A 19,992-nucleotide genomic window follows, 5' to 3' on the forward strand; every position below is an offset into this window, starting at 1 on the left:
GTACTTTAGGAATTCAGTGTATACTTTTACTAAAAACGAAAGAGAAAGAGATCAAGAAACCACAGGTTTCTTTGAAAAGGATTCCTTAGCAAACAAGATGTCCTTCATAGGCAAATAAACTGTGGTCCATCCAGACCTTGGAATATTATTCAGCAGTGAAGGAAAAAAAAAAAAAAGATGTATCAAGCCATGAAAAGACGTGGAGGAAATTTGAACGCATGTTACTAAGTGAAGGAAGCCAATCTGAGAAGGCTGTGTATTTTAGTATGAGTCCACCTATATGATATTCTGCAAAAACAAATCCCACAAAGACCGTGGAGACAGTTAAAAGATCAGTGGTTGCAAGGGGCTGGGGGGAAGTGGATGCTGAGGGATGAACAGGTGGAGCACGAGGAGTTTTAGGGCTGAAAATACTCTATGTGATACTGTGAAGATGGAAACATGTCCTTATACATTTGTCCAAGTCCGCAGAATATACAACACTAAGGGTGAATCCTAACATAAACCGTGGAGTAATATAAACGAAATCAGGTGATTTAAAAAAAAAAAAGGATTCCTTGTAGAATTGCTTTAAATAATGCTCAAAAGTATTTTAGCTTTTTTTCTGGCATACATGTAAATTTTTGGTGAGTCATTTATTGCATAAAACTAAGGCACAGCTGAACTGGCTGATAATTTTGTCATCCTTTAGAACTCTGATTATAGGTTTGCTTTTGTAGGGTCTTTACTTTTGATGGCAAGGTAATTGTCCTTGTTTTTGTCTAGATTGGAGACAGTTTGAGTCTCGGTGTCGTACAAACTGCATATGCCAATGGAAGTTCAACACGGTACCTGGAAGAAGTTATGAAGGTATTGAAACATTTCCATTTTCTGGTAGCTTCTTCATCATTATCTTCTATTGTAAGACGCTTCTGTGAGGAAAATAATGCCCTCACAAAAATAAACAGGTTGAAGTGCACGAAGCAGAGCTGTCGTCTACTTAAGGATAAACAGAAATCAAAAATAAGAAAAAGTTAAATGGTCCCTAATGCAAAAAGGGAAAGAGACTTTCCTCCCTCCTTTTTCTGAGAGTATTTCTTTTAGAAAACTTACAATTTTTCTTCTCTGTCCTTTTGGAATGAATATCAACCTTTTTAGGCGAAATAGGCCAGTTTTCCAGTTCAGAAGTGTTTTCCATAAGGGCCTGGAGTCACCTCTTTGAAATATAAACATCAAGGAAGACAGCATCCCATGTCTCAGCCTCCTGAGAGTTTCACCTAGTTACCACTTAGAGCCAGACACCTGTCTCCTTGACAGAGAGATATGAGAAGTTGTACTATTCCTTTGCAGAAGGGCAGTTAGCTAACACCAGTGGCCACTCCAGTTATCAGGTAGATTTAGGACAAACTCCGTGTGACAAAAGGTACTGTGACATCTTCCGAAGAAGTAGGCTTATTCAATAGATATATCGCCATGGGGTTTTGTAGCGGGGAAGAGAGACGGGGCTCAACTCCTAACACAGCAAGGAAAAGTGGGGATTTTGTAGCCAAGGAATAAGATGTGAGGGAGGGGTTGGTGGATGGGAAAGTACGAAGAGGAACGGGGGCGGCCAGGGGGGATTCTGGCTAAACCAACCTAACAGGCGTTTTGCTGAAGGCAGGCCTGGGTGATCAGATGGTACCGGGTAGGGACTTTGGTCAGATATTGAGGGTAGGGGATTCTGGCTAAAGTGATTTAGCAAAAGATTCTTGATAAAATTGGGCTCTTGCAGACACGGCCAAGGACAGGACCTATTCAGGCTCAAAGGAGCCTCCCTCATGTTCGGTTGAGGAGAGATCTTGGTCACTAGTTATCTTTAGCTCTGCAGAAGGGTGGAATTTCTTTCTGTCTTCGCCGTCTCTTAGCAGATTGCCTGAGATGTGCATCACAGTTTGGCTTAATGCTTATTCAGTAATACAACTTGTCTTACTCTTCTTCTGTGGAGATGTTGTCTGGGTTGGTGGGAGATTTTGTTTCTAATTTTTCCCCAGCATCCACCAGGTAGGTGACTATCCTCTGTACCATGCCACCCGCTTTAAGAGTTAGAGGCTGCAGGGCCCAAATTGGGTCTTTTTGCCTTTATTCTTTTTTTCCCTGGCTAGTGTAATATTTTCCGACATTTGTGTATCCATTTTCACATGTCTGCATTTTAGTAGTTTTTGTGGCCATTCTATTCTTGTTAAAGCAGGAGTGACAAAGTCAGATTCCTTTAGGATCTGGATAGGGGAAGTGAACGAAGCCAGCAGGCGGGCAAGGAGTAGGAAGGTGTGCCCAGGCCAGCTGCTGCCCGCTCCGGGCAAAGTCTTCAGGAGAAGCTGAAAATCTGAATTGTTGTGTGAATTTCCTGTCTTTTAAGTCTTGGCAGCTGATTCAGAATTTAAAAGAAATAGTGGGTAGGCCAAGTAAAACACATCTGGAGGCTGCTAGTTTGTGCCCGGATTTAAATATATGGTCACAGTAAACTTACTCAAGGGACTCCATCTGGGGCCCAGTTGCCTGCCTTTCATAGGGATTCTCAGTGTTTGGGTTATTTTAGTATTTTAATTTCTGTCTCAAAAATTTCTTATAGTAAAAATGCCCTGTTGAAGAAACAACATCAGTAGCTATTCCTTCTCAACACATTCTCTTATGGATTAAATATTTTCAGCCCTAGCCATTCCTGAGGTCTACTAAATCCCATTAAATGCCAGGCTTATTTGAGCTTGCTCTCTTTTGCAGTTTTGCTGCCGTCTTTCCTTAGCCATGCTTGTCTCGCAGATCCATCCGAGACTTTTGCTACCCACTGTTGCTCTTCCAACCACCGTGATTTCTTACTGGGATTAGCCCTAGAAACCACCTAACCTGAGCCAGGGCTTAGCAGACAGTGGCCTGTGGGCGACGTCCAGCTGGCCAGCTGTTTCTAGTGTTATTGAAATACAGCCGTGCTCGTTTGTTTTCGTATGGTCTGTGGCTGCTTTCGCACTACAGTGGCAGAATCGAGCGACTGTGACAGAGACCACGTGGCCCGCAAAGCCTGAAATATTAGTTATCTGGCTCTTTATAGTAAAAGCTTGCAGACCCCTGCTCTAAGCCGTTCTCCACACTGTAGCTACACGGAGCTTTCTGAAACAGTTGTATCGTGTCACTCCCCAACTTGGGATCTTTCGTTATCTTATAAGGGACCTCTCACTCTCGCCCTGCTTTTCTCCCGGCTGTGCGCCTCTACAGTGCAGCCACTCGCCCGCAGTGACACTTAGCGCTTAGTATGTCAGTCGCTTAGCTGTCTTCCTCGCTAGACTGAGCTCCGGAAGCTACATTCCCTGGGATGCTAGGTACACGGTGAATGTTTGCTGATTGAATAACTGCTGCTGTTCCTTTAAACGTGTGTTACAGGTACCTGTCTATTGTACTAAGACTGGTGTAAAACACCTGCATCGCAAGGCTCAGGAGTTTGACGTCGGAGTTTATTTTGAAGCAAACGGGCACGGCACAGTAAGTTCTCGTAAGCGGCGACATCTGGCTTTAGCTGGCACTTCTCGTCAGTGATGGGATTCTGTATCGGGTAGTAATAGGTAATACTCCACTTCGCTGAAATGATTGGGATGGTGATAGAATAAGATTTAGTTAATATATTCTTATGTTCTGTGAAACTATAGCTCTTTTAGGTTGTAATGACCTTCCTTTGAGTGTGAAGAGATAATACTAATTTGTTCCTATAATACAGTTTCTTCAGAAACATGCAGTTCTTAATTTTCCTACAACCAGATGGTCTATACATCCCTTTTAAAATATTTTCCTTCAACTGGCCATACGTGGCAAAAGGAAAGTTCAGTAGCTATGGTGAATTGAAAAGTGTTGGAAAGGTTGAGAATTAAGTTACTAGCAACTAGAAATGAGTTTAAAGTAATTAGAATTGGCATTATATAAAGTTTTTTATGGCTCTTAGCAGAGAAAAATGTTTAAAAAAGTTCGAGATATAATTCACGTATCGTAACATTCACTATTTTAACGTATATTAATAGGTCTTTAGCATATTCATAACGTTCAGAATTTTTCTTTATTAAATGTTTTTTATACCTAGCCTCATTTCATAAATGGATTTGAAGTGGCTAACAGAAAATGTTATCTAGGTCAAATAATTTTCATTAATTCAAAATTGGCTTCTAGAGGCCATGAATATGAGAAGAAAAATGAGTTCCTAGAAAATGCAATTAAAATATAACTTCAGCGATCTAATGCAGGGGTTGGTAAATGATTTTGAATAGATAGACAGACAGTAAATATTTCAGTCTTCACAGGCCGTAAGGTCTGTCGCATCAGCTCAGATCTCCTGGTGGAGGGTAAATGAACGGAAATGGCCGTGGTCCCACAAAACAAGTGACCAGTGTTCATCTTCGTTTACCGACAGACTTTGTATATCAGTCATCAAGTGGCTGAATGTAGTGTAGCTATTCCTCTTTAGTATTGGGCCTCCAAAGGCACTGAAGTCATGCATGGGCAAGGCAATTCAAAATGGCAGGAATCCTGAGCAACATGATGTTTATCATACTAAATATCCATGGCACTGTTTACTATAATGTAATATATAAGATGAACCTCTTTTCTACTTTTGCTTAGTTTATGTCCTTAAAAATTTAGGACAAGAAAACTGTACTAATTGCAATGAGTTATATTCTTCAAAGTAAAATGGATACAGATAAGGCTTAAGGAGCCCTGGTTACCCAGAACTGGCTTAGCTGGCTGAGGGCAACGTCATAAACTCGCCATGCGCATTCACCTTTGCCAATGTGATATTTTATTTGTAATCTTTATATTTTGATAACCCAATTTTATAATCCATAAAGGAACTCCCCCCGCCTTGTAATCTCGTCTGAATTCTGATTTGGTAGTATACTGATTTCATACATTCTAAGGCTGCCATTTTTCCCTCAGTTTCTCCAGATTCATTGAGAGTTTCAAAAGCAGTTTAGTTGGGATGATGGTACTTAAGGCTGGGGCATGGATAGTGTTTTGTGATTTTTGTTATGCTTTGATTGTAGGTTCTGTTTAGTAAAGCTGCTGAAATGAAGATAAAACAACTAGCAAAAGAATTGGAAGAAGATAAGAAAAGGAAAGCTGCTAAGATGCTTGAAAATGTGATTGACTTGTTTAACCAGGTCAGAACTGAGGGGGTGGTGGACTCTTGGTTACTTCTACATTATTCAGAAGGTGGACAGAATAATGTGCTGTATAAAACATCAAAGTGGAGAAGTTGTGGCAGGTTCCTTGCAACAATTTAGATTTATACTGAAATGTAGTGACAATGTTTATGTGCTTCAAATTTTCAAGTAATGAGTAGCTTATAGCTGGAGTCAACAGATTCAGCTACTAAATGTATCTAAGCATGTTTTGAAACCAGCCTTCTCAAGGGAATTCAGGAAAAATAGTCTCTGACAAGGCACATATGTGGGTCAGATTATTGGGATTGGAGTGGAGAATATGGCAATGGAAGAGCAAAGTGTAGGCCAGCGGAAAGCAACAGAACTAATATTTGAGGGTCCTGCACATATTGGGCACTTTCCATGCCTCACTGTGTATTGCAGTAACAGAGGGAGGGGGGTCACTGTAATTCCTGTTTTATAAATGAAGAAACAAAGACTTACTTAGAGCGACTCAGTGGCAGAGTATGGATCCAGCTTTAGGTGTGTCTTACCACCAAAGCTCCTATTTCTCCACTTTACCATGCATGAGGCCTTCCATCATCATGGCATAGCATCTCAAAAGGGATCTAGTTGTAAGTAAAATTTTGAGTCATTCAGTGTTTGTTTGTTTGTTAATGCTGGAACCTTAAGAGTTAGTTACGCTTTACAGATGAGCAGGAAGATTAAAGGCAGGCTCGTTTCAGTATTCTTGGCAGACCTGTTACTGCTGTCTTCCATGGATACCTTTCCCTCATCGTAGTTTGTATTTACCCCGTCAGTTATCATCTGCATTGGGGGCGGCGGGCGGGGGGGAGGGCAGCCAGGACATGGCGATTGGTTTTCTGAGACGACAGAAGCATTCATGTCTGCGCTCTGCTTGTATTCTGCTTCTGCATCTTGCAGGCAACTGGTGATGCTATTTCTGACATGCTGGTGATTGAGGCAATCTTGGCTCTGAAGGGCTTGACCGTACAGCAGTGGGACGCCCTCTATACAGATCTTCCAAACAGACAGCTCAAAGTTAAGGTGTGAGCGAGATTTTAAAATTATTTCTTTTCCGAAAATTAACTAAAACAATTGCATTCTATAAATAGATATTGCATAGAAAAGACTATTTTCTCACATCTTTAAAAATTACAGAATCGCTCTTAACCATTCTATTGTTATTTAGAAGTATCTGGTTTCCAACTTTACTATAAATGATGTTATGTATTACTTAAAAAGATTTTATTATAAAAAATTTAAAAGATACATGTGTAGAGAGAACAGATTTCAACAAGTGCTCTCCATGTCCCTAATATTATTTTGAAGCGAGTCCTGGATAGCCTGTTGAGTCAACTGTAAATATTTCCTCTGCATTATTCTTGGTTTACAGAGTACTTCCAGAGGCTAGATGCTGACAGAATCTGTGGGCTGAAAGGGAGAGAATTTTTTTTTAAAGGCATTTCAGATAAATTGCTGGTTGATTTCTATACAGATTTATACCAGATTACACATTCACCAACAGAATTTTTGAAAGACAGAGCTATGGAAGCCAGAGCTCACAGAAATGGCTGATTGTTCAGATCAGTTTTTTCCAGAGATTCTTAGGACCCTCTTTTTTTAAATACCTAAGATTATTTGATCAATGACTAAGTCATACAGTACTTACTGGCCATTATTTTAGTAATAACTATAATACAGTCTGGAAATCTCAGTGCTGTACACTTTGTGGTACAATAAGCTGAAATGTGGGTCTGTTCCTGTTGACATGAAATGGCCATAATCTTTTGGTGGGAATTATGTTGAATGGGGTAAGCTTCTGAAAGGGAGTGTAATATGGTAACAAATGTGAAATGCTTGTGCTTAGGTTGCAGACAGGCAAGTTATTAGCACCACAGATGCCGAAAGACAAGCGGTTAAACCTCCAGGACTCCAGGAGGCCATCAATGAGCTGGTGAAGAAGTACAGGCTTTCTCGAGCTTTTGTCCGGCCCTCTGGCACAGAAGACATAGTCCGAGTCTATGCAGAAGCGGACTCGCAGGTAAGCTGGGACAATTCTATTGAAGGAATGTGTGGTGAGAGTCTAACATAGGCGGAGGAGGCGGGAGGCGGAGGTGGGGGGCAGGCAGCAGGAGAGAAAACTATTTTAATGGTGTTGGAATCTCTAATGTCTGAGATTTATGGAGCCTTTTAGGTTCTTATTTTCATCAGTAGTTACACAGTTGAACAGAATTCCCCCAAATATTTTTAATTTATTCTAGATTTCCTGAAAGTGTCATATTTCTAACTGCTGCATGAATAACTAATAAATACTTAGTGTACTAAACCATACTTAGACACATGTTAAGCTTATGCATCCTGAAGTGGATTAAACCTTTTTCCTTCATTTAAAAAACATCCTGTTGCTTTATGAAAGAAAATAGCTGGTTATTTCAAGTCCATTTCTAAATCAACTGGTACCGTCATCCATACTGCTTGAAATTCATCTTTGTCTCGGAGGTTTCAATTTGTTTTTCAAAGTATTTCCTTTAAATGACAGCCTTGCTCTGTGCCTCTGTTTTCTTGATAGGGTCAAAGACTTTTTTAAAAGTGTTTGCTCAGCTGAGGAAGTTAGAGTGGGGTGACTAGGTAAATAGCTCTCAGAAGGAGATATTTACCGTTAACTTATACAGTAGCTTTTTTGCAGAAGCTTAGGCCATCCCAGAATATAGTGAATAAATATCCCTAGTGGATGAGGATGGGGCCTTAAGAGTTACTTACTCTTTAGGCTGATTGATTGTGGCCTTCTTGCCTTTAAGGACTAGGTTCTATTGAATTTATTCAGAGCTTTAGCATGATAATCAAATCAGCTTATAAAATTAGTTAACTAGGAACTTACCTGATTTAGAAGAATGTGACTTGTTTTCCATTTATCTGAGGGTCTTGTAATTTGTTACTGAAAGATGAAAAAAAGTTCTCATTTGAATGTTTGTTAGTGAAACAAAATCAGAAAGCTCCCTCCCCTAAAGTTGCAAGTAACCTGGTAGATGCTGTGTCTTTCTCATCTAATATCCTTTCATGTAATTTGCAGGAAAATGCGGACAGCCTTGCATATGAAGTGAGCTTGGCAGTATTTCAGCTGGCTGGAGGGATTGGAGAAAGACCTCAACCAGGTTTCTGAGGACAATTTTTATATTTTTAGAAACTAGATTTTTAAAAACTTTTTACAGGATAATAGTACTGCCATTATTGTGACAGGTTCAAACACATTTATCATCATAAATGTTTAGACTGCACCTTACTGGATTATTTCTAGATCTGATTATTCATTCTTTAGAAATAGGTAAGCTCTTATACTTGTTAAATTTAGTTTTTTAAAAAACTGAAATTTACCTCTAATATCAGTCACACTAATGTAAAATATTGGAGCTTAAGTATATGATTCAGTCATTAACTTTATAATATATGCAAGGAAAAATTCATGAAGGCTGCTAGAAAATTAAACTTTATTACCAATTCCTTTTGATGTCTTTTCCGTCGTCGTTACCTCAGTCGTTTTGCAGTACTAATATTCGCCATTGTTAATACAAATGAGGAGGCTGGAGAAGACTTAATATAACCAATTTTTTCACAGCAGAGTCTCCAGAACAATTCTTAGATGACTTACCTCTCCTCAGTTAACATCACCAGGAATTCAGAGTTGTGACTATGCAGGCTGAACACACCTCTACTCCGTACCGAGGTTGAGATGCTCGTGCTACACTTACAGGGATGTGTGGCCCAGGCTTCAATTATTCTTTACTCCTCTTAGTGAAGGTATGTGGGAGAAACGAGTTGTAATACATTACCAAGCCTCTGACAGAGAAGTGACGCCTTTCTGATACTAGAATGTGGGTTAATAAGGGAAAGAAAAAAAATCCTCAACCAATCTAAATTAAACCAAGCCTGAAACCAATAGAAAAAAAAATGTGCAGTGTGTATTTGGCAGGTTTAAGACAACTCAGGACAGGAAAACAATGGACCATAATGGACTATTTATGTATATATAGATCTCTCTTAGGCACCATAATCAATACGCGCCCATAATATTTAAGCTTGATTCAGGCCACAGTCAGACATTCGTTCTTATTTACAAATATTTAAATTAAATACAACCTGAAATGTGTTTCGTTACATACAAAAAAAAAAGGAACTATACAACTCAGAGCAATGTTTGTTTTAAATAATTACATTTACATTTAAACTAAATGGAACCACTATGTTGCTCAAGTTTTTATCACCCCTTCCAGAAAATCTTTTTCTACCATCTCTTCTATTTTTTGCCTGGCTTTGCTGGAAAATGGTTTGTGGTTTTCCAGCTTCATGTCCTTGTTGGGGAAGGCGTTTGAGTAGAGGACGGGGCTCCCTGAGTGTCCTGCGCATCGGCTGGTGACTTTGCTGTTGAAGACTTGGCTGAGCACGTTGAAGAACGGCAGGAGCTGCTCAAGGCTGCGCACCGTGCAGATGGTGAGCAGCAAGTGCCCCGGCTCCCAGCCCAGCGCTCTCCCTGAGTTGTCCTCCTCCGGATTTTTCTGCAGAAAACAAAAAGGCGATTGTTACCAACAGACGATGCAGTATGTGAGAAAACTTAAAAGAATATAAGCATCAGCAAACAGAGTTAAGAAATGAATACAAATGATGACATTAAGTCTCCATTCCAGACTTGCTAAAACGTTTGCTTCTGACTGAGGCCTTCTGGTGCCAATTATTAATTGTACATTGAGGGTCTAACACTGTAGTAATATTTTCCAACTTGAATGCACAAGTAAGCTTAGTTATTAGCTGAATTAGTTTTGCATAGGGACTGTCAAATCCAAAAGTTCATGTTGTGCTTTGCATATACTCAAAAAGCTCCCAGATTTCTGGATCCCCACTAATGTAGCTGAGGACTAGGTCAAAATGACTGAAGAAGGGACAGAGAGTCTTATACATTTCACTACTAGTAAGTCAGTCAATTACCTTGCGGCCAAATGGCTTAAACTTGCCACAGACAGCAGCAGTCCACAGTGAATCATTACTATCAGCACAGAGAAAGGAAAGGAACTCTCAGGAGAGACCCTGCCACGTGCTTCTGTGTTGTGCTAAACCACATGGGAGCAAAGCTGGACCTGGAGTCAGAATAACGCCAGGGTCAGGGCCCCGGCTCTGCCACTTGCTTACTGTGGGTGTCCTGGGCAAGTACAGAACAGTTCCTCACTTACAAGATGGGGCGATGAAGAGAATGTATGTGAAAACTCTTGTCAACTGCAATAAACACAACAATTTACATACTTCAAGTAGCTAGTTTGAGAAGCCAGCTAAACTGTACACACACAGTTGTAGACATCAGTCTATCTAGAGAAAGTTCTGAGAGAACTGAAGATGTGTGAACTGGGGCAGAATCATAGATATGAAAACACACTGAGTAAAGATAATGAAAACAAACAATGAACTAGATAGAAAAAACTATCAAGTGGGACTTAGGAAGCAGAATTATTGTCTGCCATATTTGTTGACAAATGGAGTTTGCCTTCTAAGATGAGATGTTGCTGAGAAACTTTCATTGTTTACTTAATATTTTAATATCACTAGTTTCCTAGTGGAGAAAACAGATGCAAAATCCAGCTTATTTTCCTGTGTGTGCTTATAAAGTTTGCTTATTTTAAAATAAAATCCTGCTTTAAATCTATTTTCCTTTCTCAGAAGTCTACAGGAGCAAACAAGAAAAAAAGATCATCTAGTTCTTTATCTATGGTCAAATTTGGAAGAAAAAAAAAAAAAAAAGAAAAAACAGCCATTAGTTTATTTCTTAGTACGAAACTGCTTTCCTTTCTCTCACCTAATAACACTGCCTTTAATGACAGTCCGGGACTGATGCCCACACCACCTTCAGTCCCCTGAGTCAAAGTGCAATTCAATCGTCATTAAATGGTCTACAGAAATGAATTTACTCTGAAGGGCAACGAGTAATATGCTTGAACCCTCTACATAGCTGATTTTCAAATGTAAGAAAACTATGATGTAACCTTTTGTTTATATTCTTGTCAAGATGTACCTTTAAGAGGACTTTTTTTTGCTAAGCTCTTGACCAAGAACAGTGCACTGGTTTTAGTGTTTCTGCTTTTCTTAATCAGAACTACACCACCTCTTCAATAATAAAATTAACAAGTCAAACATGTTTCCGTATGAACTATTCCTCCTTTCACTGCAACAGTCTACACTTGAAGAAAGACTTCCTTCCTGTTTACCTCTCTTGTCCTGTTGAAATCCACACCTGGGTTTGTGTCTCAAGATTTGGTCCAGAGGTGGCAACTTTTGCTGCCATACCACAAGCATCAAAAAGCCACCCTCACCTGATGCTTGGCCATCTCCTCCAAAATCACTGTCTTAAAGTCCTCCTCCTTGTCCTGTGGAAGGAAAGAGGAGAACTCATAGCCTTTGCTCCAGTGAAAAGTGGGCTTGGCCATGAAGACCTTGTTTAAGGTGTTTTGGATGGGAAAATGCTTTCCAATCGAAACATTTTTTATTCTGTGGGACAAGTGTTGTGCAAAAAGACTGTCATGTTTATCCCTTAGATAAGGGAGGAGTTTTATAAAAACTCTCATTACTAATGTAATGCAGGGATGACAAAGTACATGTGCCTGTAATCACATTGCTTCTGGATTTGTTGTCATGATTATTTTCTCCGACCCTGCAATATCAACGTGAAAGTACCCAAGTGCTCTCCTAAACTCTGGACTCAACTTCCATCTTTCATCTCTTCTTTTACTTATTAGTCCCTAAAGAAACAACTTGATTTTAAATCAAGTTCCGCATGTCCTTCAAGGACAACCTCCTTTTAAATCACTGTCCTCCATTCCATCTCTGTAGTGTGTGGAATGTGGTTTAGGAGCTGCTGCCTGAATAGGGGACCCCAGAAGACTGGAAAATTTCTGAGCACTCAAAGCACATACTACAAACTAGGGCTCGCAAAACAACCCAGATCGTCCCCAAATTGTACAATTTATTTTTGAAATTTTCTGAATGCAAGGAAAAGATGACAAAAGGTTTGTAACAAAGGCCTACTGATGAACGTAAGAAACTCACTACTATTTTCTTGGGTAAAGATCTGTAATTAATTAGCCTGATACACACTGGAAGATGCACATAGATACGATATAAGTATATTTTACAAATTTTATCTTCTTACACTTAACAAAAACAAATTTAAAAAAGAACGCAATACCTTCGCCCTTTTCCGAAGAAGTTTTGCAAGTCGTACTACATAAGGTTTAAATTCTCGTTGATGCATGCCCTGCCTTCTCACTTCCAAACCGGAATCATCTGAAGCTTCTGGAATAAAGGCCCATCGGTACCTACGTATAGAAGAATGATACCAATATCGGTAAGATGCACGCTGTGCCGTCTTAAGACAAGGCTATGTAAATCCAGTAGACACATCATGACCCCACCACTTATACAGATTCACACACCAGCTGTGCCACTTGTAGCCCTGTCACCTTGGGCATGTTTCTTAACCTGAGCCTTTATCAGTAAATAAAGACACTATTAACTACCTCATAGAGTTGAAATGAGTACATGGACATTTGTAATGAACAAATGAAATTTGGAAAGTACTCAACACCATTTTTTTCATGAGCACAACACAAGTAACTTGACAAATGTTTCCGTGCTCATTCATTACTATATAGATAAAAATCTCCAACATATACTTGGCCAGATGTTCCCTAACTACACACTAAGGGGGCAAAGAACTGAAAGGATTTAAGAAAGATTTAAGTAGGACTTCTTTCATACTTCTCTTGTATTTTTATTTTAAATTTTGTCTTTAGTAAGTAAAATTAATATCTATGGAAAAAATTCAAACAGTATAAAAGGGCATACCAAAGAAAGGCAGTCTCCTTCCCACCACAGGCTCCACCAATATTGCCAGTTTCGTATATATCCATCCAGAGTTTATGCATAAAAGAGCACATAGCCACACAAGCAATCCCCTCCTCTTTTAATAAATAAAATGATTGCTGCTTATTTTAATTACACATCTTGGAGATAAGATCATACAAAACAGCATCCTTTTTAACAGTTACATAGTACTCCAGTGTTGGAAGGTACTGATTCAACCAGTCTCCTAGATTGTCCAATTTCTTGCTATTAGAAATAGTGCCGTAATGGATACGCTTGTATAACTGCTGCCTTTTATGCATTTCTGAGAGGACAGTGATTGGGGAAATCCTTGGATACAGCAGAATTACTGGCCTAAAGAGAATATTTTGAATTTTGGTAAATATAAACCTCTTTGGAGAAAAATCAGACAATATCAATGTACTCTTCCAACAAGAGTAAGAATGTGTCTATTGTTAAGGGTAAAAGGAAGTACTTTTAGATCTTTACCATTCTGATAGTTATTAGTAACTTTAATTGGAATTTCTCTTATGAGTATGACTAAGCACCTTTTCCTGTGTTTTACAAGCCATTCCTTTTCTCTGAACTATTTGTTAACCCTGTCATTGGCCCATTTTTCTATTGTGTTATCCATTTTTACATATTAAGCAAGTTAGACTTGGTCATATACATTGTAAATATCTTTTCCCAACTCAATGCTGCCTTTTAATCTTTATGGTATTGTTTAGTCACACAGAGACTAAAAATTGTATGTAACTAAATTATGAAATATTTTAAACTTTTGAAAAAATATCATGCTTAGAAAGATATTACCCTTTCAAGATTATTAAATTCTCCATGTTATCTTTTATTACCTTACAGATTTTTTGAAAAAAGACAGTAGTTAAAAGAAAAAAAACTGTAGTTGATATTACAGCATTTTTATCTCTTTTCTATAACTATATCTTGACAAGTAAAGAGGACAAACTCATTTTGGTTCTCATCACAGAAGCTGAAAGGTCACTGCTGTGAGCATAATAGTCTTCCTAGAGCATGAAGACTACAGTTTCTGTTACCTCTGTGAACATAAGCATCCTAGTTAATTTTGGCCACTTTCCTACAGTTCTGCTTAGTATTATTTTCTGAACTTCTTCAGGAGTAACATCAGTTTAACAGACACCCAACCACTGAAATTCATTAAGAAGTGGATATATATGGTTTTCAAATGGAAAAAAAAAAAATTATTAAAGGAACTGGAATTAATGTAAAAAAATTTCTCGTTCTTACCATTAAATTTAATGAAAAGTAAGCTTGTGCAACAAATTTTTAGAGATTTAAGTATATCCAAATATAGAAAAAAGATTCTGGTATCTTACTCTTTATCCTATTAATATTCCATTCCAGAAGAAGAATATAACACAATTTTATATATTATATAAATACATATTTGATCATGTGGATAAATTCTCAAATTAGCTACATAGTGATAAAGCAATCTTATATAGTTTGCCTATTATTTTAAAAATTTAAATATGAAAAATCATAAGTAAATACTTTTGAGCACTTATGAACAAGGCATTTAACTTACATTAATTTTCTCCCTATTCCCCTCTGCCATTTCTAGTTCAATTCACTATCATCTGAAAGAAGAGCCTCCTAGTTTCCAGTCTTGCCCACCTCCCATCCTTTCTCCAAGCTGCACAGCCAAAGTAAAATTTCTGAAATACAAGACTGATAACATCACTTCATTCCTTAAAATTCATGCTTCAGCAGCTTCCCACTGTCCTTAGTTAAAGTCCAAGTTCTTGAATATAGCTTCTAAGTCCTTATGTAACTCGGGCCCTTTCCAGCCTCATATCTCAACATGCTGCTCCAGCAATACTGACCTTTCAACACTGCAGACACACCAGGGCCATCCAACCTCTAGGTCTTCACCCCCGCCTCCCCCAACCATCACCCCACCTCCTCAGTGTAAAACTCCCCCCAGGCCTGCTCTGACCCCTAGAGCCCGGAGGGGTCTCCGCTGTGTGGCCTCACAGCATCCTGCACGGCTGCTCTCAGAACACCCATGGTGTGTTTAACGGCGTGTCTCCTACACTGGACTTGAAGCTCTTAAGCCATGTATCCCCCTGCCTCACGTGTGCTGCCTACTCAACTTGTTGACTGAATGGTCTGTCAGTCTTAATATACCCACAACGACCATTTTCGATACCTTCCAACAACTGTTGCCCTACCATCCTCCTGCCAAAACAATTACATTTTAATAAAAATTATGAATACTTCAACTTACACAAAAACTTTATCTTAGATGTCACCAACCAAAGCAAATGCATTTCAAAAGTATCCATTTAATATCCTGACTTTTACTTACATCTGAAACTGAGGAAGATTTTCGGAGGGCAATGCCAGAGCCAAATCCAAGAATTTGCAAGCAGAAAGATAGAGGTTTAACCACCGCTGGCTGTTATATGAAGTAGAAAAGCCATTACCTCCTGTGTAGGTCGTCTCCAGACCAGCCACAGAGGGGCCTGAAGTCCTATAAGCAGGAGACGGTGCTGTCAGCAGTTGGACCCACTTACTAACAGGTAATTCCTGGAAAATCTCAAAATGCCAGCTAATATTTTTCATAATCATTCTGATAAATGTACCAGTAAATTGCTAAGCAAGTTCATGACTAAGTTAATATTACTGTTCTCAAATCAAAAATTAATTTTTCTTCTTTAAATTTTAAGAATGTAAAAATAGTAGAGAATAACTTGTTATACTCGAGAAGTATAAAAATACAAGCTGTAAAACCAAGAGGCCTCCCTACTACTCAGTGTCCTTCTGCAAGGATGGTGGGAGGGAAACTTTCTATAATCATCAACACAGTTATTAGTATAGGGGACTCTCTTTTATAAACCTAGGATTAAAGAAGAGTAAAATATATTCAAGACACACAGTGTTAAAGGAACTTAATTTATAAACTTATTTGTACAAAAATTCCTAAATAAAAATAAATTATATTTAGTCACATATTAATAAACTGCTTCTGCTAAAAAAAACTCCAAATTTTAGTACATTAAATTGAGATCATCCTGGAAGATATGGACATTTGTATACCTTAGTTAGAGGTTACCTGCCATAATAGGTTTTGCTGAATGTTTCAGGAAAAAGATCTGACCTACTAAAACCAATACTGCTCACATAGCTGAAACAGTATTGCTTTGCTTTAAACTAAATTTGTGTCTAGAGGCCAAAGACACATGTTGATAGTTTAATTCAGTCTAAAATACCTAAGGAATACATGAAACTGTATTATATCCAAATATGATCAATTGGGTAATAATGGACTAAATACATAAAGTGTTCAGATAAAATAGTGTCTATACCCTCCTAGTTGTAAAGTAACATTCTGGATGATTTTAGGATACTACACACTGACAAGACTAAATCAAAATGAATTACATATTACCGTGAAATGTCTTCATCAGCAGTGAGTTCCTGCTCCATCAGTAAAAATACCTGTACCTGAAGACCATGGAAAAAGTGTCAAATGTTTATATAATCCTTCTTTCAAGTTATCTTTAGGCTATATTTTCATTAATCCAAATACAGATTTTATGATACAACTTTAGGATCTTTAAATTATACTTAGTTTCTAAAAGTAAAACTGAAAATTCAGCACAGAGCCTTGCTACTAATTTGGCAGAGATGAGATGAAAGCATGGTCTTATTTGGTGATATGGAACAGAGATACAGTTATTAAAAAAGGAAAAATATTAAAGCCAATTTCTTTGTGGGGAAGTTATAATGCTGGGTTTTCGGAGTTACAGATTCCTGTCCCTTTCCTTTCTCATCTCTTTCCCCGGCTCCCCACGTTGTTCAGATGAGGGCGACAGGGTATGGTTTGGGAGGGGAATGGACTGGTGTAGTGGGACTCAGGAAGGTTTTATTGTTTGGGGGTTTACAAAATCTTGTCAGAGTCTCTCTGAAGCAGCTTACCTGGGTAAGTGCTGCACTTCAAGAGTGACACATGCCCTATGTCAGGCCACCTAAATCTAGCTAAACCATCTCTAATCACTCTCAAGGTGCTGCAAAAGGCAGGAACCAGGCCTGGCAGCCATGACAAAGTTAAAACTTTGGTGTAGTTGAGAATGAACTAAACCAGATCAGAAGAGGTCATGATTCGCAAGGAGCTAATAATTGCTAATGTTGCATATTTCAAAGTTTAAGCTGTATGGAGACAGAATCTGACTTGTTTACTATTTTCAGTAACAGGCTTAACTAGACTTCAGTTCTCTTCCAAGATTAGTTTTTATCCAGTAAGCATGTTGATGCTTGTCACATTGTTTTATAATTTAGATTTATTACCTAATTGAATTAAAATTAACTCACAAGTTCTGTGATCATGGTAGGCCAGAGTGAGGTAAGATGTTGTGGAGACATTCTTAAAAGTAACACTCTGAAGAACAGGAACACTTGAGAGTGAAGAGTTGGCACCTGGGGCAAACGGAGACTCTCAACCAATCTCTCTGAAAGAAATACAGTATATTTTCAATATCAAAATAGAATCATTTTCATATAAACTTTTCTATATAATCTAGTTCAGTACTTCTCAAACTATCTATGATGATCAACTTTTTAAATAATTTCCAGTCTGTTGCAGATCGATACTTTCATAAAATATAATAAAAATGAATTACTAGAAAAAAATCAAATTAAAAAAAGATAAATAAAATACAATGCCATGTTCTTATTGCTAGATTCAACAGATTCTATCACACTGCTATAAAGGCTTAAAATGCTTACTCTACATTTCTGAACTTATCATGGATGGAATAACAGACTGATACTGGTCCATGGACCACACTTTGAGTAGCACCGATCTAGTCGACTTTAAAAAAAAAAATCACAGGACAATAGTGTGCATGTTGCACACTGGACATTAGGTATAAAGGGTTAGAAAAGGAGGAGTCACTTATCTTCTGAGAGAGAGAAATAATCTCAGTAAAGAGATGACAACTGTCATCCCCAACCCCGTCCCCGCACAGCCTGCTGAGGCTGGCTGCTGTACAAGCACGCTGACTCAGCAGCAAACAATACTGCCTGGGGCAAGTTCACTCCCATCATGGAGCCATTTGGTGGCACAGGGCGATGACTGCCCTGATACCCTTCAGGACACAGAGAGCCACCAAACCCATTTGATGAAGGTTATCAAAAACCTTACACAACCCCCTACCCTGGCCCCAAACTCTAGATCTCCACCTCCTTCTAGCTAAAATAGAGGCTACGCCTCTATTTCAGACCCCTCCTTTAAAGGTGTATAACCTCTCATCCACAACAAAAAAACCCACTAATATGCCTGTCTGCAGTAAAACAGTCTTACACCTCATTCTCAAACATGAATTCCTAGGAAATTTGACCCAAACAATAAAATGGAGACCATGTTTAGGCAAGTCCTATAAACTCAGTGTTTGATTTCTTTTACATAGTGGTGATGATAATTTTTGTCGTTTCAATAGAACAAATTTCGAATTCAACAACATTCTCCATGTACCAACACTTCGTATATTTCACCCCAACTTACAACTTATGGAAGGTAATTTCTAAGGAACCAAAATATTTGGAAAATAGAGAAAATAGTTTTCCACTATTTACCTTGTATATCTGGAAGATATTTCTGATACTGGTCAATTTCACTGCTAAAAATAGCAAATGCTAATCTTTTCAGAAGCATGGCTCTCTGCTCTAGCTCCACATCACGGTTTGCAAAGAGATTAAGTGAACTGCTTTGAGCCACAGCTACACGAGCTGGAAGCAAAAAAAAACAAGTGAGAGAGGCTGTGATATAGTCATCAGGCGATTTGAAAAAAGATGATTCTGCTTTTTGTTTTTAAGAATGTCTAGACCCTATGACATCCGGGAGAGAGGACCTGAGGGTAGAGGACCTGGGGCTCCTCTCCGAGGCAGAAGGACTGGCAAACAGATATAGCATATACAAGCCAAAGACCAAGGGGTGGGAATTGCAATGTGGAGAGAGAAAAAAATTTAGAACTGTAGGTTTCAGAAGGTAAAATCACTAACAATGCCATTTTATAAAACCCTTTATTATTTTAGGCCATCTGCCAAAATCCTTCTCATTGCTTTAAAAATTTCTGGCCTGGCCAGGCCTATCCTACCTAGCTCTCCTTCCTCACGTCTTGTACTCACCCCCATTCCCTCTTCTGCAGGCACACTGTCTTGCTTGCTCTTCCTTGAATTCACCGAGCTTGTTCCTACCCTGAGACCTTTATTATTTTTGTCCCTTATTCCCGGAATACTCTGTCCCTAGGCCTTCTCATGGTTGGTTTCTTTAGTTTCACATCAAATATGAGCTCTTGAGCTGTTATTTAAAATCTATCATATCACCCTATTTCCTTCACAACTTCTTACCTACTGTCAAATAATCTTATCTATTGGATTAAGGTGAGCATAATGTGTGGCCCATTTTGGTCTTTTAATAAATAACTGTTAAATAGATGAATCTGAACCTTAAAACAAACCTGTGAAGACTAGAGAGAATACGCTGTCCCTTTTCCGGAGGGGGAAACTGCAGCTTGGGTTAAGAACTAACAAGAAATTCTACAGATTCATCCAACTTCACTGCTATTTAAGGTCATTAGTTTAATAACTTTCAAACTTTAAAAAAACCAAGAAAACCTTTTTTTTCCAGATTAGATACTATGAGGAAGCCTAATATATAAGCCAGTAAGATGGAGAAGAAGTGGGGTGGGGAGCGATTCTGGCCTTCCTGGCCCCTCTCTTTCTTCCTTCCGAGAAGATAAACACAGCCCCAGGACTCTTTTTTGGCTGAGCCATGCAGCATGTGGGATCTTAGTTCCCCGACCAGGGATTGAACTCGTGCCCCCTGCAGCGGAAGCTCGGAATCTTAACCACTGGACCGCCAGGGAAGTCCCCAGAGCCCCAGGATTTA

The 19,992-nt window shown here is 38.7% G+C and overlaps 2 protein-coding genes across 12 annotated transcripts in view; one reads left to right on the forward strand and one right to left on the reverse strand.

Moving 5' to 3' along the window:
• PGM3 (phosphoglucomutase 3) overlaps positions 1-10,841 on the forward strand; it is a 28,589-nt gene extending 17,748 nt beyond the window's left edge. Inside the window, exons 8-14 of one of the 2 annotated variants that reach the window (XR_009005162.1) lie at positions 766-849; positions 3,391-3,489; positions 5,037-5,153; positions 6,081-6,203; positions 7,027-7,200; positions 8,230-8,954; positions 9,497-10,841. Coding sequence is in view for 1 of the 2 variants with exons in the window: in XM_007165007.3 (XP_007165069.2) it covers positions 766-849; positions 3,391-3,489; positions 5,037-5,153; positions 6,081-6,203; positions 7,027-7,200; positions 8,230-8,319 (687 nt within the window). In the remaining variant the exon portion in view is untranslated. Of the gene's footprint in view, positions 1-765; positions 850-3,390; positions 3,490-5,036; positions 5,154-6,080; positions 6,204-7,026; positions 7,201-8,229; positions 8,955-9,496 lie in introns of those variants that run through there. The other variant, XM_007165007.3, reaches the window with a different exon arrangement.
• DOP1A (DOP1 leucine zipper like protein A) overlaps positions 9,096-19,992 on the reverse strand; it is a 114,172-nt gene continuing 103,275 nt past the window's right edge. For 5 of the 10 annotated variants that reach the window (XM_057527571.1, XM_057527572.1, XM_057527573.1 and 2 more), the window contains 7 exons: positions 18,678-18,830; positions 17,415-17,551; positions 16,492-16,547; positions 15,409-15,573; positions 12,382-12,511; positions 11,510-11,563; positions 9,096-9,709 (listed from right to left, as the gene is read on the reverse strand). In XM_057527571.1, the coding sequence (XP_057383554.1) occupies positions 9,404-9,709; positions 11,510-11,563; positions 12,382-12,511; positions 15,409-15,573; positions 16,492-16,547; positions 17,415-17,551; positions 18,678-18,830 (1,001 nt within the window). In that variant the 3' untranslated portion in view covers positions 9,096-9,403. Of the gene's footprint in view, positions 9,710-11,509; positions 11,564-12,381; positions 12,512-15,408; positions 15,574-16,491; positions 16,548-17,414; positions 17,552-18,677; positions 18,831-19,992 lie in introns of those variants that run through there. The other 5 variants (XM_057527575.1, XM_057527576.1, XM_057527574.1 and 2 more) reach the window with 2 other exon arrangements.

This window comes from Balaenoptera acutorostrata, chromosome 14 (assembly GCF_949987535.1).
Source record: "Balaenoptera acutorostrata chromosome 14, mBalAcu1.1, whole genome shotgun sequence".
NCBI lineage: Eukaryota > Metazoa > Chordata > Mammalia > Artiodactyla > Balaenopteridae > Balaenoptera > Balaenoptera acutorostrata.